Below are 16643 nucleotides of genomic sequence, written 5' to 3'. Positions count from 1 at the left end.
ACATAATGCATGTCCCATATTATATTACATGGACATTCCCTGCAAACTCACATGGCCAATGTGTTTTGCTGCAACAAATCAGTGGTTCCAGGTTCATTGTGCTTTTTCTGTCAGGGTTTTTACTCTTTCTTAGCATAAAATTGAGTAGAAGCGAGTTCAAGGGTTGGTTGCTGTTGCGATTGTTTAATCTCACAAATTGCCTGGAAGGGGCTTTAATCTATTCGATGCACATTAAAGAATAATTAAAGCTGCTCCAACTAACCAAATTATATCAGCAGTAATAAAATGTTAAACAAGTTGATTCCTTCAAACACAAAATTACTCAACCGACAGCTGACAATTTACCTACAACATTTAAGGCTCTATTATTCCATCATAAACTTTGTACTAAAAGAATGGATTACATTAAGTAGTACTTTTTAAAAAAAAATTATTTCTTTACTTTTACATTTAAAAAACAAAAAAAAAACAAAAACAAAAGCAATCACTCACAAGTCACCACCGAATACAACGTATGTGTTTCTCACTGTCGGGGCACTCGGGCAGCCCCCATTAGTCCAACAACGCGTTCCTCACTCCGTGCCCAGACATCTCCAAACCTGCCCTGCTTAGCTGTATCTCATTCATTTCCCACTCCTAGTCGACAAAGGGAAGACCAACAAATTTAACAAAAAAGAAAGAAAAAAGAAGGGAGAAAGAGAAAGCCGGTTTTCCATGTGATTGGATCTATCAATCGTATGTGCAAGATTGCTTGAGTGAAATGGGGACATTGAGTTTCTTGGGATCGAAAGTTATGTCACAGTCGATTCTCTTGGAGAATTTTGGCTTTACCAATTTGCCCAAGACATAAGCTCTTGAACGGACAACGAAGTTCAGATTAAGTGAAACTGGAAGAGATGTTGTGCCCGTTGAACTGCTCAAACTCGCTCCACTTCCGTACAAAGGAACCTTGTTTCCCATAACCATTACCTGTACAGACCTTTGGCTCTTCCTTGATTGGTAAAATTTCTTCATCTGAAATACCCCAATTCAACAAATCTAAGATGACAGACTTGAGATTTAATTATAACTGAAAATGTTAAGTATTTGAAGTGGACTCACGGTTCCTGAAGCGATGTTGATTTGAGAATATGACAGATCTAGAGGAGTTGATGTTACATGGACGCCAAAGAATGTTCCGGTGTTGCGATAAATCATTTTCACTGTGGAATTCATGGTGATCATATCAGTCGCCACCCCAGTGAAATCCGAACCAGCTTGGATCTTGAATTGCTCGAATTTTATACTCTATAACATAAAATCAAACAAATCAATGATAACTCATTTCGTAATTCAATCTAAAGAGCTCAAAATAATGACAAAAGGAAAAGGGAAAAAGAATTGAGTGAGCAAACTACCTGCATTCTGATCTTGGGTTTCTGGGGTCTGCTAGCTCCCCAGAGAATCAAAGAAAACATAGAGAACAGAATAAAGAAGCCAAGAACAAAAGCTAAAACGTAGCATCTTCGAGGGAGTCCCTTTTCACGCTCTTCATTTTCCAGGAGTCCCTCTTCTTCAATCACATCACATTCTTTCCATTGCTTATGTCCCTTGCTGTGTGCTCTTCCAGACGACGCGTCGTTAGGCGAGATCTTGCGGGATCCGGGTTTGAGCGATCCGGAAAAGCGACTCGATGAGGACTCACGCGAGTGGCGGCCCACTGAGGAATGGGAGTGTGGTGGTGAGCCCATGGGGCTGAGCACCGGCGTGGAGTGGAAAGACGTCGTGGTTTTTTCTCCATCATGAGAATCACGTGAAGGGCTCTGCACATAGTAAACTGGACGCCGAGGGGACCTCGTCGGCGATGATGGGGCGAGGCTGGTGACCTCTGAGTCTGTCTTGGCGTGCATTTTTGGCAGCGTTTACTTCAGTTCCCACAAAGGCACTAAAATAGAAAACCTGTCGTTTGCCTGTGTTTATGTAGTAGGTTTATTACAATCTATGGGTATATGTTTTATCGTGGGGATTTGAGTGTGTTTGATGGTGATTTTGTGGAGGAGTTGTTGTTTGTCAACCGTGACAGAAACTGAAGAAATAAGTACACATTTTTGCTGTAACGCGTGGAATATAATTTTAGGGGAATTTGCGTGAGATAAATAAAATACTTTAGGACAACCTAAGTGGGAGAGGAAGACAAAAGCCACAGTGTTTGTACGTGAGTGAGTTGAGTTAGCGATTGGCTTGGGTTTGGGGTTAGGAGGAGGAAGCAGCGTGGAACTCATTACCCGACAGCCCTGTTACAGTTGGCAGCTCTTCCTTGACACCGCACCTCCAAACTATTATTGTTCCTTTCTTTTTTCCACTTTTACAATTACGTAGCTGTTTGCCTAAAAAAAAGAATCGAGAATCAGACGATCAGGGTGAAAGTGAATTGGGCTTATTACCGTTTGGGCTCAAGGAAGTCGGGTATATTTCATTTTCATGGTCAAAACCCAGCCTCACAGCGATCATAGATGAAGCTGAATTTTGATTGTCACATATGCAGGCAATACTCCGTGCAACTGCAAGTCCTGCCTATGCCTAACAGTTGCACTTGACTCAAGAAAGATTTGTTCTCACAGTTGGATCTGTTTGCGCTGGTTTGCCATTAGCTTTAACAATTAATGATGGAGAAATGGTAGTAAAAACGGAGGTCTCCATGATGGGCATTGGACGGAAATTGAGAGGTGTTGTTTCATTCTACTGGTTGATGTACAATAGAGAATAGTGGACATAGCATCTGGCCAGAGACCGGCCGTTCATAATTTGGAGGTTCTCTAGTCTCTACTCTATTGAGAATGGTCCTCACTTTCTATTTTCGTTTTTTCTCATTCATTACTTTCCTTCTGTAGTATACAGGCAGGCAATATATAAATAAAACATTGCCGCTGGTGGCTTTTGACGATTTGTTTGAGAATTTAAGAGAAAGTGATTCCAATTGTGGATTTGTGGGTCACACCGGCAATCTTTACATCAAGGGCTGGGATTGGGGCTCCCACATCAAACCATGTGAGCCCATGTGGGAGATACCTTCTCACCGAATGTTTCTCTATTTTCACTTCTCTTGTTTTTTTTTTTACAAATCTCTTTTTTGTTGGATAGTTAAGAGTTTGACAGATATTTTTTGTTACTTTTATAGTTTAGATTAGCTAGATAGTTGGATGCCTTGATTTATGCTGAAGATATCTTGTGCATCCCTCCCTCCCACCTTTTTTTATTTATAAAATTCATTTCCAAATAGAAGACTATGGCAGACAGAAGGTTTGGGAAAAGAAATACGCAAGACAATGTAACATGAAGGAGCCACAGACTAACTCCACTGTAAGCTTTAAAATGCTCCAGCTACATCTTTCACAGATTTTTTTTTTGGAGTGGTTTCACAAATTAAGAAGTGCCTGAGAGTTTTCATTGAACATTTCCCATGATGAATTCATGCATTCACGTATTTCATGCTGATTTGAAGTTTATTTAATTATGTTGCTTCCAGAAAATGACAGACGAGAACTGGCTAGAATAACTTCAATGAAAAAGATGATTACCGGACTCCTGAATCCTAACAAATTCACGAGATACATAGATTGCAAAATCTCATCCTCCGCTGCCTTATTCGTTGAGTTCGATAAGAATGATTGGCTTATTATTGTCCAAGAAAACTTGTGAGGATTCCTCTTTCAGCCGCTGAAATCCTGAAACTTCAGTGGCTAAATGAGTAATGGGCCAGAAGTAAGTTTAATACGAGCCTAGCAGGGCGGGGACCTTATGGAAGCTCATCCTTTGTGGCCAAATGTCCTCCGGCAGAAAAGAGCCTTGTCAGCAGAAGACGGGGCCTCAAGTCTGGGCCAAGCTGCAGACCCTTCTGTTTCTGTAGCAATCCCAGGGCCATCCAATACCTAACGGGCTCTAATTGAATGACAAACTTAAAATTCCGTTTTCACCAGTCAGGCACGTGACGATCAGCTCGTATATTGGATTATCCATGTTGACTTAGATCAGATAAATGAAGAACCAAAAAGCTTGGCAGAAATCACTACGTCTCATCCCATAATCTTAACTGACATATTGATGAATCAAAATTGCAGATTTTTGATGCATTCATCCTGTTAAACTGCAATCTTGTACGCTTTTCTTCTCCAACTCCTGAACGAGAAAGCATGGGGCTCCAAATTATCAACGGAAAATGGTGGACCCAAAAACGTGGAAAAATATCCTGCCCAAAGCTAAACCTTCTGCGTTTCAATTGCAGCATTATACACAAGCAATATACCCACCCCTTCCATTTTTCTAATTCCTTTTTCTGGTCAAGATAATATATGTGGAATCGGGTAGGGTAGCACGTTGTTTGTTTGCAAGCTACGAAAACAATAATGTACTCAATGATACTTGCTGAACAGTAATTCTATTTTATCCGAAATAAGAAAACAATAATTTCCTCCATGATGATTGACGGATAAGAATAACGAGCTAGGTAGCGTTGCTTGGCCTGATTGTCTTCCCCGAATCTGGAAAATGGTGTATTTCTTCTCCCCTATACGCCTAAGAGGTGACTTCCAAGCTACAGCAAACGGACAAAAAGAAAGAAAAAGGAAGATCCAATGGCGTTTGAACGCAATTTCTATATATGCGACTATGATTGAGATAGATTCCAGATCATGGAGTCCAAAATGCATCAAAAGCAGTGTTGAAAAAATTGAGTCGGATGAATGGGTTTTATGGTTGAATTGAGAATCAAAGATGTCTCCAATCCACTTAGAAGGATCAAATTATTGAAAAGTTAATCAATCAAAAACTGATCAACATTGATTGCAGATTAATACTCTATGCTACAATAATTATTGTGCTCGATCGATCATCAATGATTTACGCGTTAATAACGACAGTGGTTAGATATCTTAATCCCTTGCGGTTGTTTGTCAGAATTCGCTTTTAACTGAAGCAACATTTCCACATTCGTAACCCATAGGCCACCCTTTGTATCTCCCTTAATTTCGAGTGGTTTTGCATGGACAAATCACAAATTGTTGTAGGTCACGTCGTTTTCTACACATGGGCTATTTTGCATACTTGTGGCGAGAGAACGCACATTCTGTTCTTTAATTTTAAATGCTTTTGTGTCAAGAATATGTCTCAAGCGAAATTAACTAATTAGTAGGTAGCTGAAAATAAGAAGAAAACAAAAACTACTGTTTCATGGACAAAACCCAACAATTTCAATTTGTTTCGTCGGCAATAGGAAACGAAGCACGAATTGAAGGAAAGAGGAGAATGGAAAAGGAGCTTTCCTTTTGGTTTGCTTTTGTAAGACTTAATAGGAAGACGCTGAATTAATCATGCATCCAACAGGATATGATCAGATATTGACCTGATCGATGAACCCCATCCAGACAAGCAACAACCAGCTGGTTAATTCTTTTAATTATTTGTCCATAAAGTATTGATTTTAAGTTTCAACTTAATTTCAAGTAATGTAGGCCATTTAGCTTCATTTTTTTATGACAATTTTATAATAAAAACAAAAGATCAGTTGTTAAGTTGTAGGCAGGAAGATAGCTACGAAGATACTAATAATTAAAACTTTTAAGATTATAAAATTGTTTCAATTTTATTCATTAAATATGTTTGTGAAAGTAAAAGTTACTGGCTAGCGACCGTAAAACTAAAAGAACCTTAGGCAACAACTGCAACTGGCAAGCTTAGACACCAGTGGCTTTGTTTAATGTAATTTTCTTTATTCAGCGTAGCAACTTGAAGGTCACATGTCTACAAGATGAGTTTGTCATTTTTCTATGCTGTAGCTTGTGGCGACTATGGGACTTCTGACTACGTGTTTACCTCCGATATCTTCCCAAGTGAGATAACCGAAAGACACTGCCTCATCCAGCTGACTTGGAGCTTCTACACTCAGCTTGAAGTTTTTCTTGTCGTTTTTTTCCTTGAAGACCAACTGGTCTGGCTCGACAGTTACCTTTACTCCATTGATCGGTGTTACTGTTGCTTTGTAGGTGGAGCTTCCTTCTCCGACATTAGTCACCGTTCTTTGAAATTCCTTCACAGTTTTAGAATTTCGTTTTGCGTCCCTGTCATTGAAAAACGCAATAAAAGAAGGGTAGTTAAGATCCAGAGCCGGGTTCGAACAGTTGTTTGATGATTTTGTGATGGTTTTAATTTGTTCCGCGGTGAAGTTTAGCCCACAAAGAAGATTCACGTAATCTTCAACGGTAGCATCGTAAATGAGGCCGGGGTCTAACGCTTTGTTTGGATTGATATGACCAGCTCCCATGGCTAGAGGACTGGCAGGTCGGAGATTGTCACCTGTATCCTTGATAGGACTGCCCGTGTTATCAATGAGATCAGATGTGGTCATCAAGGCTGATCTGATGGCTGCGGGGCTCCAATAAGGATATGCTCCTTTCAAAAGTGCTGCTACTCCTGTCGCATGGGGGCATGCCATGGATGTTCCCGAAAGTAAATTGAAGCTACTAAACAGGAGGTCCTCATTTACACGGGCCACTCCAAGGTTTGGAGGCCATGCAGCTAGGACTAAGTCACCAGGAGCCATAATGTCAGGCTTCAAAACTGATGGACAACTGTAGGATGGCCCTCTAGAGGTATAGCTTGTTACAGTTGGTGAAGGTTTAGTACCCAGGAATGTTTTTTTAAATTCCATGCTGGCTTTTGGGTCAATGTTCCTCTTAATGTAGTCCAGAACGGTATCACCATCCTTTTGTTCCAAGAACATGGCTGGAAATGGGCCCTGGATGAATACTTCCACGTCACTGTTATTCGTTATGAAGACACCAGCAGCATTTCCTGCAACTTGGACGCTGTTAAACTGGTCATTGAGGGAACCTTCCTTGCCTGGATCTTGGCACACAACAATCTTTTGCCCAAGTTTCCTCAATTCACTCGCTTTCTCACATGCGTCGAAAACAATTGGGAATTGGCTTGCAGAAAAATTCCCTGGAAATAGAGCCAAACCATCCACGGAACCTTTGTTTCCAAGAGTTAAAGTTGCGCCAAATTCTCGATCCATGGTACCAGCAGCGACAGTTAAAACCCAAGGTGTACCATTGTGTAGGGTCTCTACATCTGGCCCTTCATTTCCTGCAGATGTTGAAACGAATATATTCTTCTCTATGGCTGCAAATGTGGCTATTGCAATAGGGTCTTCATACAACTCAAGCTCATCCAAGCCCAATGACATGGAAAGAACATCAACACCGTCAGTAATTGCTTGATCAATTGCAGCAATTATATCTGTTGTGTAAGCTCCTTCTTCCCAGAGGGCTTTGTACATGGCCACCCGAGCCCCTGGGGCCATTCCTCTAGCAGTTCCCATGGCATAGCCAAAGTATGATGCATCTTGCACATAAGTTCCAGCGGCAGTTGTTGAAGTGTGGGTCCCGTGTCCTTCTGTGTCGCGCGGAGAATTCATTGAGATGGTGATATTGGGATTGTGAGCTATCAGACCTTTATTGAAAGACCGCGCACCAATGAGCTTTTTGTTGCACAATGAGGAGTTGAATTGGGTGCCATTTTCACATCCTCCTTTCCATTTTGATGGAACATCAGTCATTCCATTATCATTAAAGCTTCCGCTTTCTGGCCAAACCCCTGTATCAATCACCCCAATAATGACATCTTTGCCAAAATTTGACACCGGCCACGCACCTGTGCTGGAATTCAGGCCTAGAAATTTGAAAGAATGAGTGGTATCAACCTTGACAGTTCTATCTCTAATGGAAGAAACATACCCTGGAGCGTTTTTCAGGGCCTCAAGCTCTGCCGGTGTGAGACTTGCGCTAAAACCTTGAATAACATGGTTATAAGTATAGATAAGTTTAGAAGAGGGAATTGTTGCATTGGTGTTAGCTCTCCAGTTGGCTGATAAAGACGCAAGGGTGGCCAAGTACCAGCTTTGCTGGCCGGAAAAGGCTTTGGGCTTGGCTGATAGGTCCATCTGGACAATATAATTGTCAGCTTCAGCTAGCTTGGTAAAGATAAATGGGACAATGAAGGAAAGCCAAACGAACAGGATTTTAGTATGATCAGCAGCCATGGTAAAGAATTGGAATTTGGGAAGCAATATTTTTTAAGACAATTATGAAATTGGTGAGCTTATATAGGGAATTGGGAGGCGTGGAAACATGAAATTATTCTTCCCTATAGAAGTCTATCAACTTGCCGCAAAGGAATCCAAATAAGAGACCTCTAAAATATCCACTATATTTTTCTACTGCGAACTAGCTTGCATTGAGCTTGATGGTCCTTTCCTTCACCTCATGGTCTACCAAGGGTCTGTCAATTAAATCAGGACCATTGAGTTTTGGAGCTTAATCTTCCTTCCCGGAAAGGGCAGTGGCTACCATGGACAGGGAGTGGGGTAGAATATTTAACCTTTTTAAGGACCACATATAGCACTGTTGGATTCAAAGAGGAAGATGCCGATATATGAAACTGTACCTTTGCTCGCAAGCGCCTATATCCATTACCATTACATTCTCAACTTTGATTCTCTCTCCCTGTTGACATCTTCCTTCCAAAATGGTTTGTAATTAATACGGTGTTACTTGACTGAGTCAGTTTTGATGATATCCACTGATTGGAGGTCCTAGAGCCCACCATGTGCGAGCTCACAATAGAACGAATCCTATATCACTCAAGACAGTCTTGACTTGTTACCATAAAGTGAATTTGTCCATCTGGAAAATTTGGGAGCACTAAATGCAAGGGTCTCCTCATTGACCATAAATTATCTTCTTATCTCATATCATTTTTTCCAAAATCAATTCGGATTTCTCATGCCAAAGTAAGTGGGTTTACAATGAAGTACTACTCAACTGTAAAATAAGAGAAAAAAGATGTTGGAAACCCTTTCTTTCAGGAAACCACGCATTGCAGCTACATGTGAATGATAACGACACCAAAATATGTTGTTTTGCTAACTTTGTCTCGTTTTAGTTGATGAAGTTCATTACTTTAGACTTTAGAGCAGTTTTCACTTGTAAAAACAGAGGAAAATCAGGGTATTCAAGGAATTTGATTTATGCTGATTACATCGGAGTTTTTTTTGCATGACAGTGCCTTTAAGTTAACTCTCTAGTCTTTCACAAGGGTTGCACTCATCCACGTAAAAGTTAGCCAGGCCAAAAAGTCTCAAGCTTGAGATTGGTGAATGGTGAATTAATGTAGGAGCTAACTCGAAAGCAACGATTGCCTTGAGACTTTGGGAATGGTTAATTAGCGAGACACGCAACTCAAAACCACTTCCTTCGACTTGATGATGCAGAAGTACAAGTTCTTCAAAATTGGGCTAAAACTGTGCTAATCTTGGAGAGTTTGAAGACAGTTGTTTGATCAAGGGTTGCGTCAGTCCTCTATTTCTTCAAGATAAAATTGTTATTCCCAATGCGGGAATTCAAAGCAGAAGTAAACGGCTTCATCATGACTTAATAAGACTAATTATTATGGTTTCTTTTCTTCTTTCTACTTGAAGAAGATAAGAGAAAACCCATTGACACCAATGTGATGTTTAATTAGCCCGAAGTGGGAGTTAAACGCGTAATCTATGGATAGCTAGATAATTGCTTTTATTGGGCCAAAAACAGAGAGACGTGTTGCGTGTGCTCCTAACCATTTGTTTTGTTCACATGATGCTGACTCTCTCTCTCTCTCTCTCTTTCTATATATATATATATTTCTATCGATTTCGAAAAATTATTTCAGAGAGTTTTCTTATTATGCACATCAATCGTCAAAAAAAGACTGAATACAATAACTTTTTGAATTGATTTTTTCTCTATAGTTTAATGGGCATGATAGAGATTCAATCTTCTAATAGAGCCTGACAAAGCAATTGAAGTTAAAGTTTCTACATGTGTATGAATTTGTAAAGCTTGCTTGCTACATGTGTAGGAGTGTAATTTTCTTGACAAGAAAAATAATAGTAATCCTAAAAGTACCCATTGATGTCCATTCATAAGGTGGAAAACGTGTTTGAACTTTGTTTTCTCATTGCAATTATTACGCATTATGCAACCCTTGCAATAACCTTTCAAATAGTTTATAATGAAATGAAACTATTTGCTTAGGTCATCATATTTAGTAACAAACTAAAAACTAATTTATAAATATAAATACAATTTGGTTTTGGCAAAAGAAATTTGGGCTTGTGCCAGGACATGAATCTTTTTGTTGTAAAGGGCCGATGTATGAGGTAAAGCCCAAAAAGTCTATGAGACATTCGGACAGGGCTCAAATATAGGCCGATGAGCTCAGTATAACTACAGAGCAGTTTTATGCCTTTGTTGCGTGGAGTGTAATTTGTAATTGACAAGCTGGAAGGAACGTTAGAACTATAGGGTACAATAGCACATGGTAGGACTTATAAACGAAAACCTTCCTTTTGTATACTTCTCAAAGCATACAGATAATTGGGGGAGAGGTTTCTTTCAGGATGAGGAACAAGATCTTCGAAAATATTTCTGTTGAAAAAGGGCAATTGAAGAAGCTGCTGTTCGTGATAAATGAATCAGTACATGGCTTGGCGTAAGTGAATTCTAAGACTTTTAGACCAAGGAAAAAAACAATGAATCTTAACACGCATGTACATATCTGTCCTAGAAGAAACTTCCTAACGAGGAGTCTTTACCGGTGGCCTGAACGAGACAGAAAATACTTTTTTTTTTCAATGCATAATCGTTGCAGGGGGGACCAAATCAATCAGAAATAAAAGAAAAACAAAGTTGTCAGGATTTGACAAAGAGTCGATTAAAACAAACAATTTGGAAGTAAAGTGCTATCAGTGTTGCTGGCAGAACCGGTCAAAATCCTTAAATCATTGTCCTCATGGGGTCCCCTCAGAGGAAAAATCTGCAAGAAATCAACATCACGAAGTAATTTTTGTCCATAGTTTCCTTATTGTTGAAAGGCATAGAAGATTGACAACGTCGCCGCAGAAATGGCTTCAGAAATGGCTGGTAGACAAAATTGAATCCTTAGAATGATTGGTCTAATCAAATTCAATCATAAGAAATTAGCCTCGGGAAGAGAGTTGATGAAACCAATGGTCGTCCACATGTTGCATCTTAATAATAAAGTATCGCTGGAAATTAGGCCCCGTTGGTTCTATCAAGAAAGCAAAGAGAAATGTAAACTATGAAAGTAGACGGTGGCAAAGCACATTATTTGCAAAGCTGGTTCAATACTTGTACTTAGACATAAACCTTAACCCCAAAGCTCTTAAATATAAACATTAAATAAACCCTCCCAAGAACTTACAATAGGTGACACCACAACAGGGCTCCTGACGGTGTGTTTTCCATTTTCTTCAACCCAAACAAGTTCACCAAATGAAACTCTTCCCTTCTTGTGACTGCTATAACTTATAGTCACACTAAAGATCTGCTTCTCATATGTATTTTTAAAGACCAATGTCTCTGGCGAAACAACAATAGTTGAACCCTCAGGCTGCACTATCTTAACATTGTAAGTTGCGGCACCTTCTCCCATATTTGTCACAGTCCTCCGGAATATTTTGGCTACAGTTTCCGTCACATTAGGATTGTATAAAGCAATAAAAGATGGGTAATTAAGATCAGAAGATGGATTCGAGCAGTTGTAGCTCTTTGATCTTGTGATGGTCAAGATTTGACTCCGAGTGAAATTCATGGTGCACAAAAGATTCACGTAGTCCTGTGGGGTTGCGTCGTAGATCAAACCTGGATCAAGTGCTTGATTTGGATCAATTTGGCCTGCTCCCATGGCTAAAGGTGAAGCAAAAGACAAATTGTCATCACCATTGTCTCTGATTGGTTTCACAGTGTTGTCCAATGGATTTGCAGTAGTCACCAAGGCAGACCTTATAGCAGCAGCACTCCAATCAGGGTGTGCACCTTTCAAGAGTGCGGCTATACCAGAAGCATGCGGACAAGCCATGGATGTTCCAGAGGGCATAGCAACGTTACTGGACAAGAATATATAATCCCCTATTGTAGCTGCAATACTGTTTGGACTATAAGCAGCCAAAACAATAGAACCAGGTGCCATTATATCTGGCTTTAAGATGCCAGGATAGCTTGGTGAAGGACCTCTTGAAGTGTAAGAGGCCACGGCTGGTGCAGGCTTTGTCCCTAAAATGGTCTGTTGAAACTTGATGCTAGCTGTAGCATCCTTAATACTTGTGGCATATTTAATAAGAGCAGGTGCATCCTCGGTACTAATCACAACACCTGGACAGGGCATACTACCGCCTAATTCAGGTTCATCAGAAATAAATATTGCTCCGTACACCCTTGACCTAGTGATACGCCCTATCTGAATAGGGAGAGAACCGGTGTTGTCACATATGATGATCCCAACGGGGGCGTCAGATAACAAATGGCTTGAATTGCATGCTGATAGACTTTTGTTGTAAATCAATGGAAGCTCTTTAACTAAAGCACTTGCTGGAAACAAGGTCCATCCAGTGATGGTTTGCCCATCTCCTAGAGACACAATTCCAGCAAAAGAACGATCAATGGTGCCAGCTGCAACTGTCAGGACCCATGGGATTCCATTGTGCAATGTCCCTAAATTTGGCCCCTCGTTTCCTGCTGATGATGAGACTAGCACCCCTTTCTCCATAGCAGCAAACGAAGCAATTGCAATAGGATCCTTATACAATGGCACTTCATCAAACCCCATAGATATTGATATCACATCCACACCATCAGCAATAGCCTGGTCCATACCAGCAAGAACATCAGCTGAGTAGCGCCCCTCCTCCCATAGGACTTTGTACATGGCCAGCCTGGAACGTGGGGCCATACCTCTTGCCGTACCTTTAGCATACCCGAAAAAGGATGCATCTTTCACATAGTTTCCAGCTGCAGTGGAGGAAGTATGCGTTCCATGACCAATAGTGTCCCTAGCAGAATTCATGCTTATGTTGACTCCAGGATTTGCTGCAATCACACCCTTGTTGAAGTACCTAGCTCCAATTAACTTGGAGTTACACATGGAGGAGTTGAATTCCTGTCCTTCCTCGCATATACCGTTCCACCTGGCTGGAACTGGAGTCATGCCATCATCTTTATAGCTGTCACTCTCTGGCCAAACACCAGAGTCAATAACACCGATGATGATATCTTCACCATAGTTTGAAGCAGGCCATAGCCCAGAGTAAGGGTTGAGGGACAGGAATTCTGGGGTATGGGTTGTGTCAAGAGTAACACTCCTGTCAGGATAAGCTGAGACAAATCCTGGAGACTTCTTTAGCGTTTCTAGTTCATCGGGGGACAGGACAGCGCTAAAACCATGAGCTCCACTATCATAAGAGTATAACAGAGTTGGTGAGGTTCGAGGGTTGCTCGATAAGGCAGTGTTTCTTGATTTCAGAGAATCAACTGTGGAAGAGTACCAGCTATGATGACTAGCAAAGATTTTGGGCATGAAGGACTTGTCCATATGGACAATATATGTATTTACTGACACTGAGTGAACATGGAGAGTGAACATTACAAATGTGAGGAAGACAGAGTGTAAACAGTTTAGCTGACAAACGCCATCAGAAAAACTCATTGTTTTTTTTCTTGAACGACCAAGATCGACGCTCTGCTTTTATTATGTAGGGAAGTGAGTAGATTCTGAATGAGGTTATAAATAAAAGCTACTGAGTCCTAGCAATTGTGGAGGAGAAAAGAAAATAAAAGACGAGAACCAAATAAGACGGTTTCCATTTAATCTTGTCAAGTTTTCTCTTTCTTTCTCGAGGATTAGCCGGGTCCCGAATTGGAATGATCAATTAGCTGTCAACCGGAAAAATCAAGTCACATCATGGCAGACATGTTCACGTTTTGGACGTTGCTTCACAAAATTTTCTATTTCTTCCTTCTAAGCCTTTTTCACGTTCTGTTTTTTCCAGGAAAAAGGGCCCATAGCTGATAGCCCCCAACTTGATCTCCTGCACTGCGGATTACCCTCCCAAAACAAGGACATAACCAGCCTGGCTAGCGCCTATTGGTTTCCAAGCGTTAATCCGAGTTAACACTTTTAATGCGACACATCTTGTTTGTATTGTTTGGATGCAGCTAGGTTTGCCTTTGAGCAATACCGTCAATAACTTTTGTTGCGGTATTGATTTTTGTAGTTGTACAGATTTTGTTTTGTCCAAATCAGATTTTGATATCATGAAAAGTCTTTTTTCAAAAAAAAAATAAGAGATTTGCAATGACAAACTGATTGTAAAAATCAATAAACTTACCTTTTAAAAAATACAACCATTAGGTTGCATTAATTTCTATTCCCATTTTCTACAAAATAAAGGCTAAAGAGGTGACCAAAAATAGTTTTCTTTGGAAAAATATGCACGAACGTCCTTTCCACTTCCGCCGACTACTTTTTTTTCCTTGTTTTTCTTTTCATTTCTTTTGGCCCTTTCTAGTATTTTTTTTTCTCAGCTAGTAAGGTATTTTCATTAATAATCTGCCCAAGATAGTAAGGTTACAGTACAGTGTTCATACTACAATCAGAGTATAACTGGTGTGAGCATGCATACATAACATCAGCAAGCAAAACGTATCTGATATGGAGGGTACCATAATTCTAAGCTAAGCTTTACAATCTCAAAACATTGTGAAACTGAAAGTATTCATAAAGAAATTTACTAATGAAAGCTACCACCATGCTGTGACCATAGACTCACAGTCAACACCGTGTAGCAAGCTTGTCTGCCGACGAGTTCCCACCTCGCATAATATGTTGGAAAATCACTCTATCAAGAGTCACCCTAATTGTATCTATTTCATTGAAAATATGCCAGATAAGGACTTTAGCCATATCAAGCTTAATATCTAAGTCTGCCATAGAAAAAATCCTTACCATTACTACTACATTTGGATGTTTCTCTTGATATGGGATTATAATTTCCATGTCATGATCTTAATCTATAATTTTCTTAATTTGAACTAATACCTCTCAATGGCTCTGCTTTTTCTTTTGTTTCACTCCAAATCAGTATTCTATAGTCCATACTCGGGCCTTCGCATAAAACTTGAATACCATTGTTGCCGATATTATTATATATGAGCTTGGCCTTGTTTAATTGGGTCTTTTTTTCTCCTTTCTTGTTATGGGAGAATACTATGATGCACTCATATCAAATGAGTCTCAATTTTTATTACTCACACCCACCATTACTATTATTCTTTCTAGATAAACAGCCTTGTTGGAGGAATTGCCATATTTTCTACATAATTGCAGTACTTCAATAATTAAATTTCATATGAAAAAGAGCAATCTACATACAAGCTAACTGCTGCTATATACAGCAGAATCAAAAGGAAAGAAAAGTAGAAGCCTAGCTGTAAGAATCCAAATCTGACAGAGCTTGATTCCGGGCAACTTTAAAACATCTTTGTTGAGGATATATCCATAGACTTGCTCCTCAGCTGTTAATGTCTTGAATAGAGTGAGGCGTCTTTCTTTGTTCAATTTTGGCTTACTTTCTTGTTGCTCTACTTTAAGTCCCATTTCAGATATGATGTTTATAGTTTTATCCAAGCAATTGAAGCCAACGAATCCAAAATGCCATTCTCAGGAAGCAACAGTTCAAAGAAAGGATAATGTCCGTAGTAATATGTTTTCTCCACAGATCTTTTACAGTAACAATTGTTACATAACAATTGAACTTGACTAGAAAATCCAAACTAAGTGTTGGAATAAGTATGTAATTGGCGTTTGAATTCTTACGAGACATATTCCACAAGGCCATGTTTCCAAGCATTGAGTAAAAATATTCAGCGCAGGTGCTACTCGCAAAGCCACCATATTTTCCAGTCTGGAGGAAACAAGGTAGGAAGTTTACATCTTGATTCCGTGTTTGACTTTGAACAATAGATTTCTTTTCTTGGCTGCATCTATATTTGCAAAACCTTCATTTGTTTATTTTGATTATTAATTTGTGTTCACAAGGTTAGAATAAAGTTTCTGTTTCTGTTTAAATTGTCAGTGTAAACCCCTGCAATGCAATGAATAGATTAATCAGCAGGCTTTGGACGACTTCATTTAGCAGATTGAAGAATACCCAATCTCGTTTTGCTGATCGGAGAACATAATTAAACAAGTCAAATATTAATTTCCTGGAAAAGTTGAGGAAATGCTGTCTGTTTGCATACTGATATGTTGCCATGTGATTGTACGGTATCGTGTGCAATGGAGCATACAATTTTTCACTTCTGTTTTCTTTTGCTTAGTTAAATGAAACTCAATGAATACTTAATAAAGAATAAGCAAACTTGACCACCACAGCCCGTAATCTACTTTTGATTAGGGATTTGAACTTTCCTAGTTATACATTCATCAACGCAAGCCGAGTCAAATAAAATAAGAACCAAAAAGAGAATATTCAGTAATGGAAAATGAAGCCTGACCCCTGAAAAAAATGTCTATTCATTAATGCTGGCAAAAACGAGAAACAAAAATTCACAAATTAACAAATAAATAGTTGAGATACTGACAGAAGCAAGCTCCCAAAACTGATATGAAGACGGAATAAGAAAACGAGTTGAAGTTAACGTTCATGAATCAGACAACCAAGAGAAGAAAGAGACAAATAGGGGAAAGCTGAAGAGAAAGGACACAAATGTTTA

The 16643-nt window shown here is 39.6% G+C and overlaps 3 protein-coding genes across 3 annotated transcripts; all 3 read right to left on the bottom strand.

The window, feature by feature from the left end:
- LOC18591173 lies at window positions 302-2269 on the bottom strand. The gene is made up of 3 exons (XM_018125281.1): window positions 1398-2269; window positions 1102-1287; window positions 302-1014 (listed from the first exon to the last, which is right to left on the bottom strand). Exons 1-3 carry the CDS (start codon window positions 1887-1889, stop codon window positions 730-732), a joined length of 963 nt encoding a protein of 320 aa, XP_017980770.1. The 5' UTR covers window positions 1890-2269; the 3' UTR covers window positions 302-729.
- On the bottom strand, window positions 5599-8192 carry LOC18591172 (subtilisin-like protease SBT1.9). The gene has a single exon (XM_007017133.2). The coding sequence runs from the start codon at window positions 8072-8074 to the stop codon at window positions 5792-5794; it is 2283 nt and encodes a 760-aa protein (XP_007017195.2). The 5' UTR covers window positions 8075-8192; the 3' UTR covers window positions 5599-5791.
- On the bottom strand, window positions 11073-13642 carry LOC18591171 (subtilisin-like protease SBT1.9). Its single transcript, XM_018126104.1, has one exon. The coding sequence runs from the start codon at window positions 13573-13575 to the stop codon at window positions 11257-11259; it is 2319 nt and encodes a 772-aa protein (XP_017981593.1). The 5' UTR covers window positions 13576-13642; the 3' UTR covers window positions 11073-11256.

This window comes from Theobroma cacao, chromosome 8 (genome assembly GCF_000208745.1).
Source record: "Theobroma cacao cultivar B97-61/B2 chromosome 8, Criollo_cocoa_genome_V2, whole genome shotgun sequence".
NCBI lineage: Eukaryota > Viridiplantae > Streptophyta > Magnoliopsida > Malvales > Malvaceae > Theobroma > Theobroma cacao.
This window is presented reverse-complemented; position numbering and strand designations above follow the sequence as displayed.

Excerpts from the sequence above, each read along its gene's own strand:
- LOC18591173 (XM_018125281.1), bottom strand. The coding sequence starts at position 1,889 with ATGCACGCCAAGACAGACTCAGAGGTCACCAGCCTCGCCCCATCATCG. Across the intron at positions 1,288-1,397 it reads AACCCAAGATCAGAATGCAG|AGTATAAAATTCGAGCAATT; the intron begins GTAGTTTGCTCA and ends TTTATGTTATAG. Across the intron at positions 1,015-1,101 it reads TCAACATCGCTTCAGGAACC|ATGAAGAAATTTTACCAATC; the intron begins GTGAGTCCACTT and ends GGGGTATTTCAG.
- LOC18591172 (XM_007017133.2), bottom strand. The coding sequence starts at position 8,074 with ATGGCTGCTGATCATACTAAAATCCTGTTCGTTTGGCTTTCCTTCATT.
- LOC18591171 (XM_018126104.1), bottom strand. The coding sequence starts at position 13,575 with ATGAGTTTTTCTGATGGCGTTTGTCAGCTAAACTGTTTACACTCTGTC.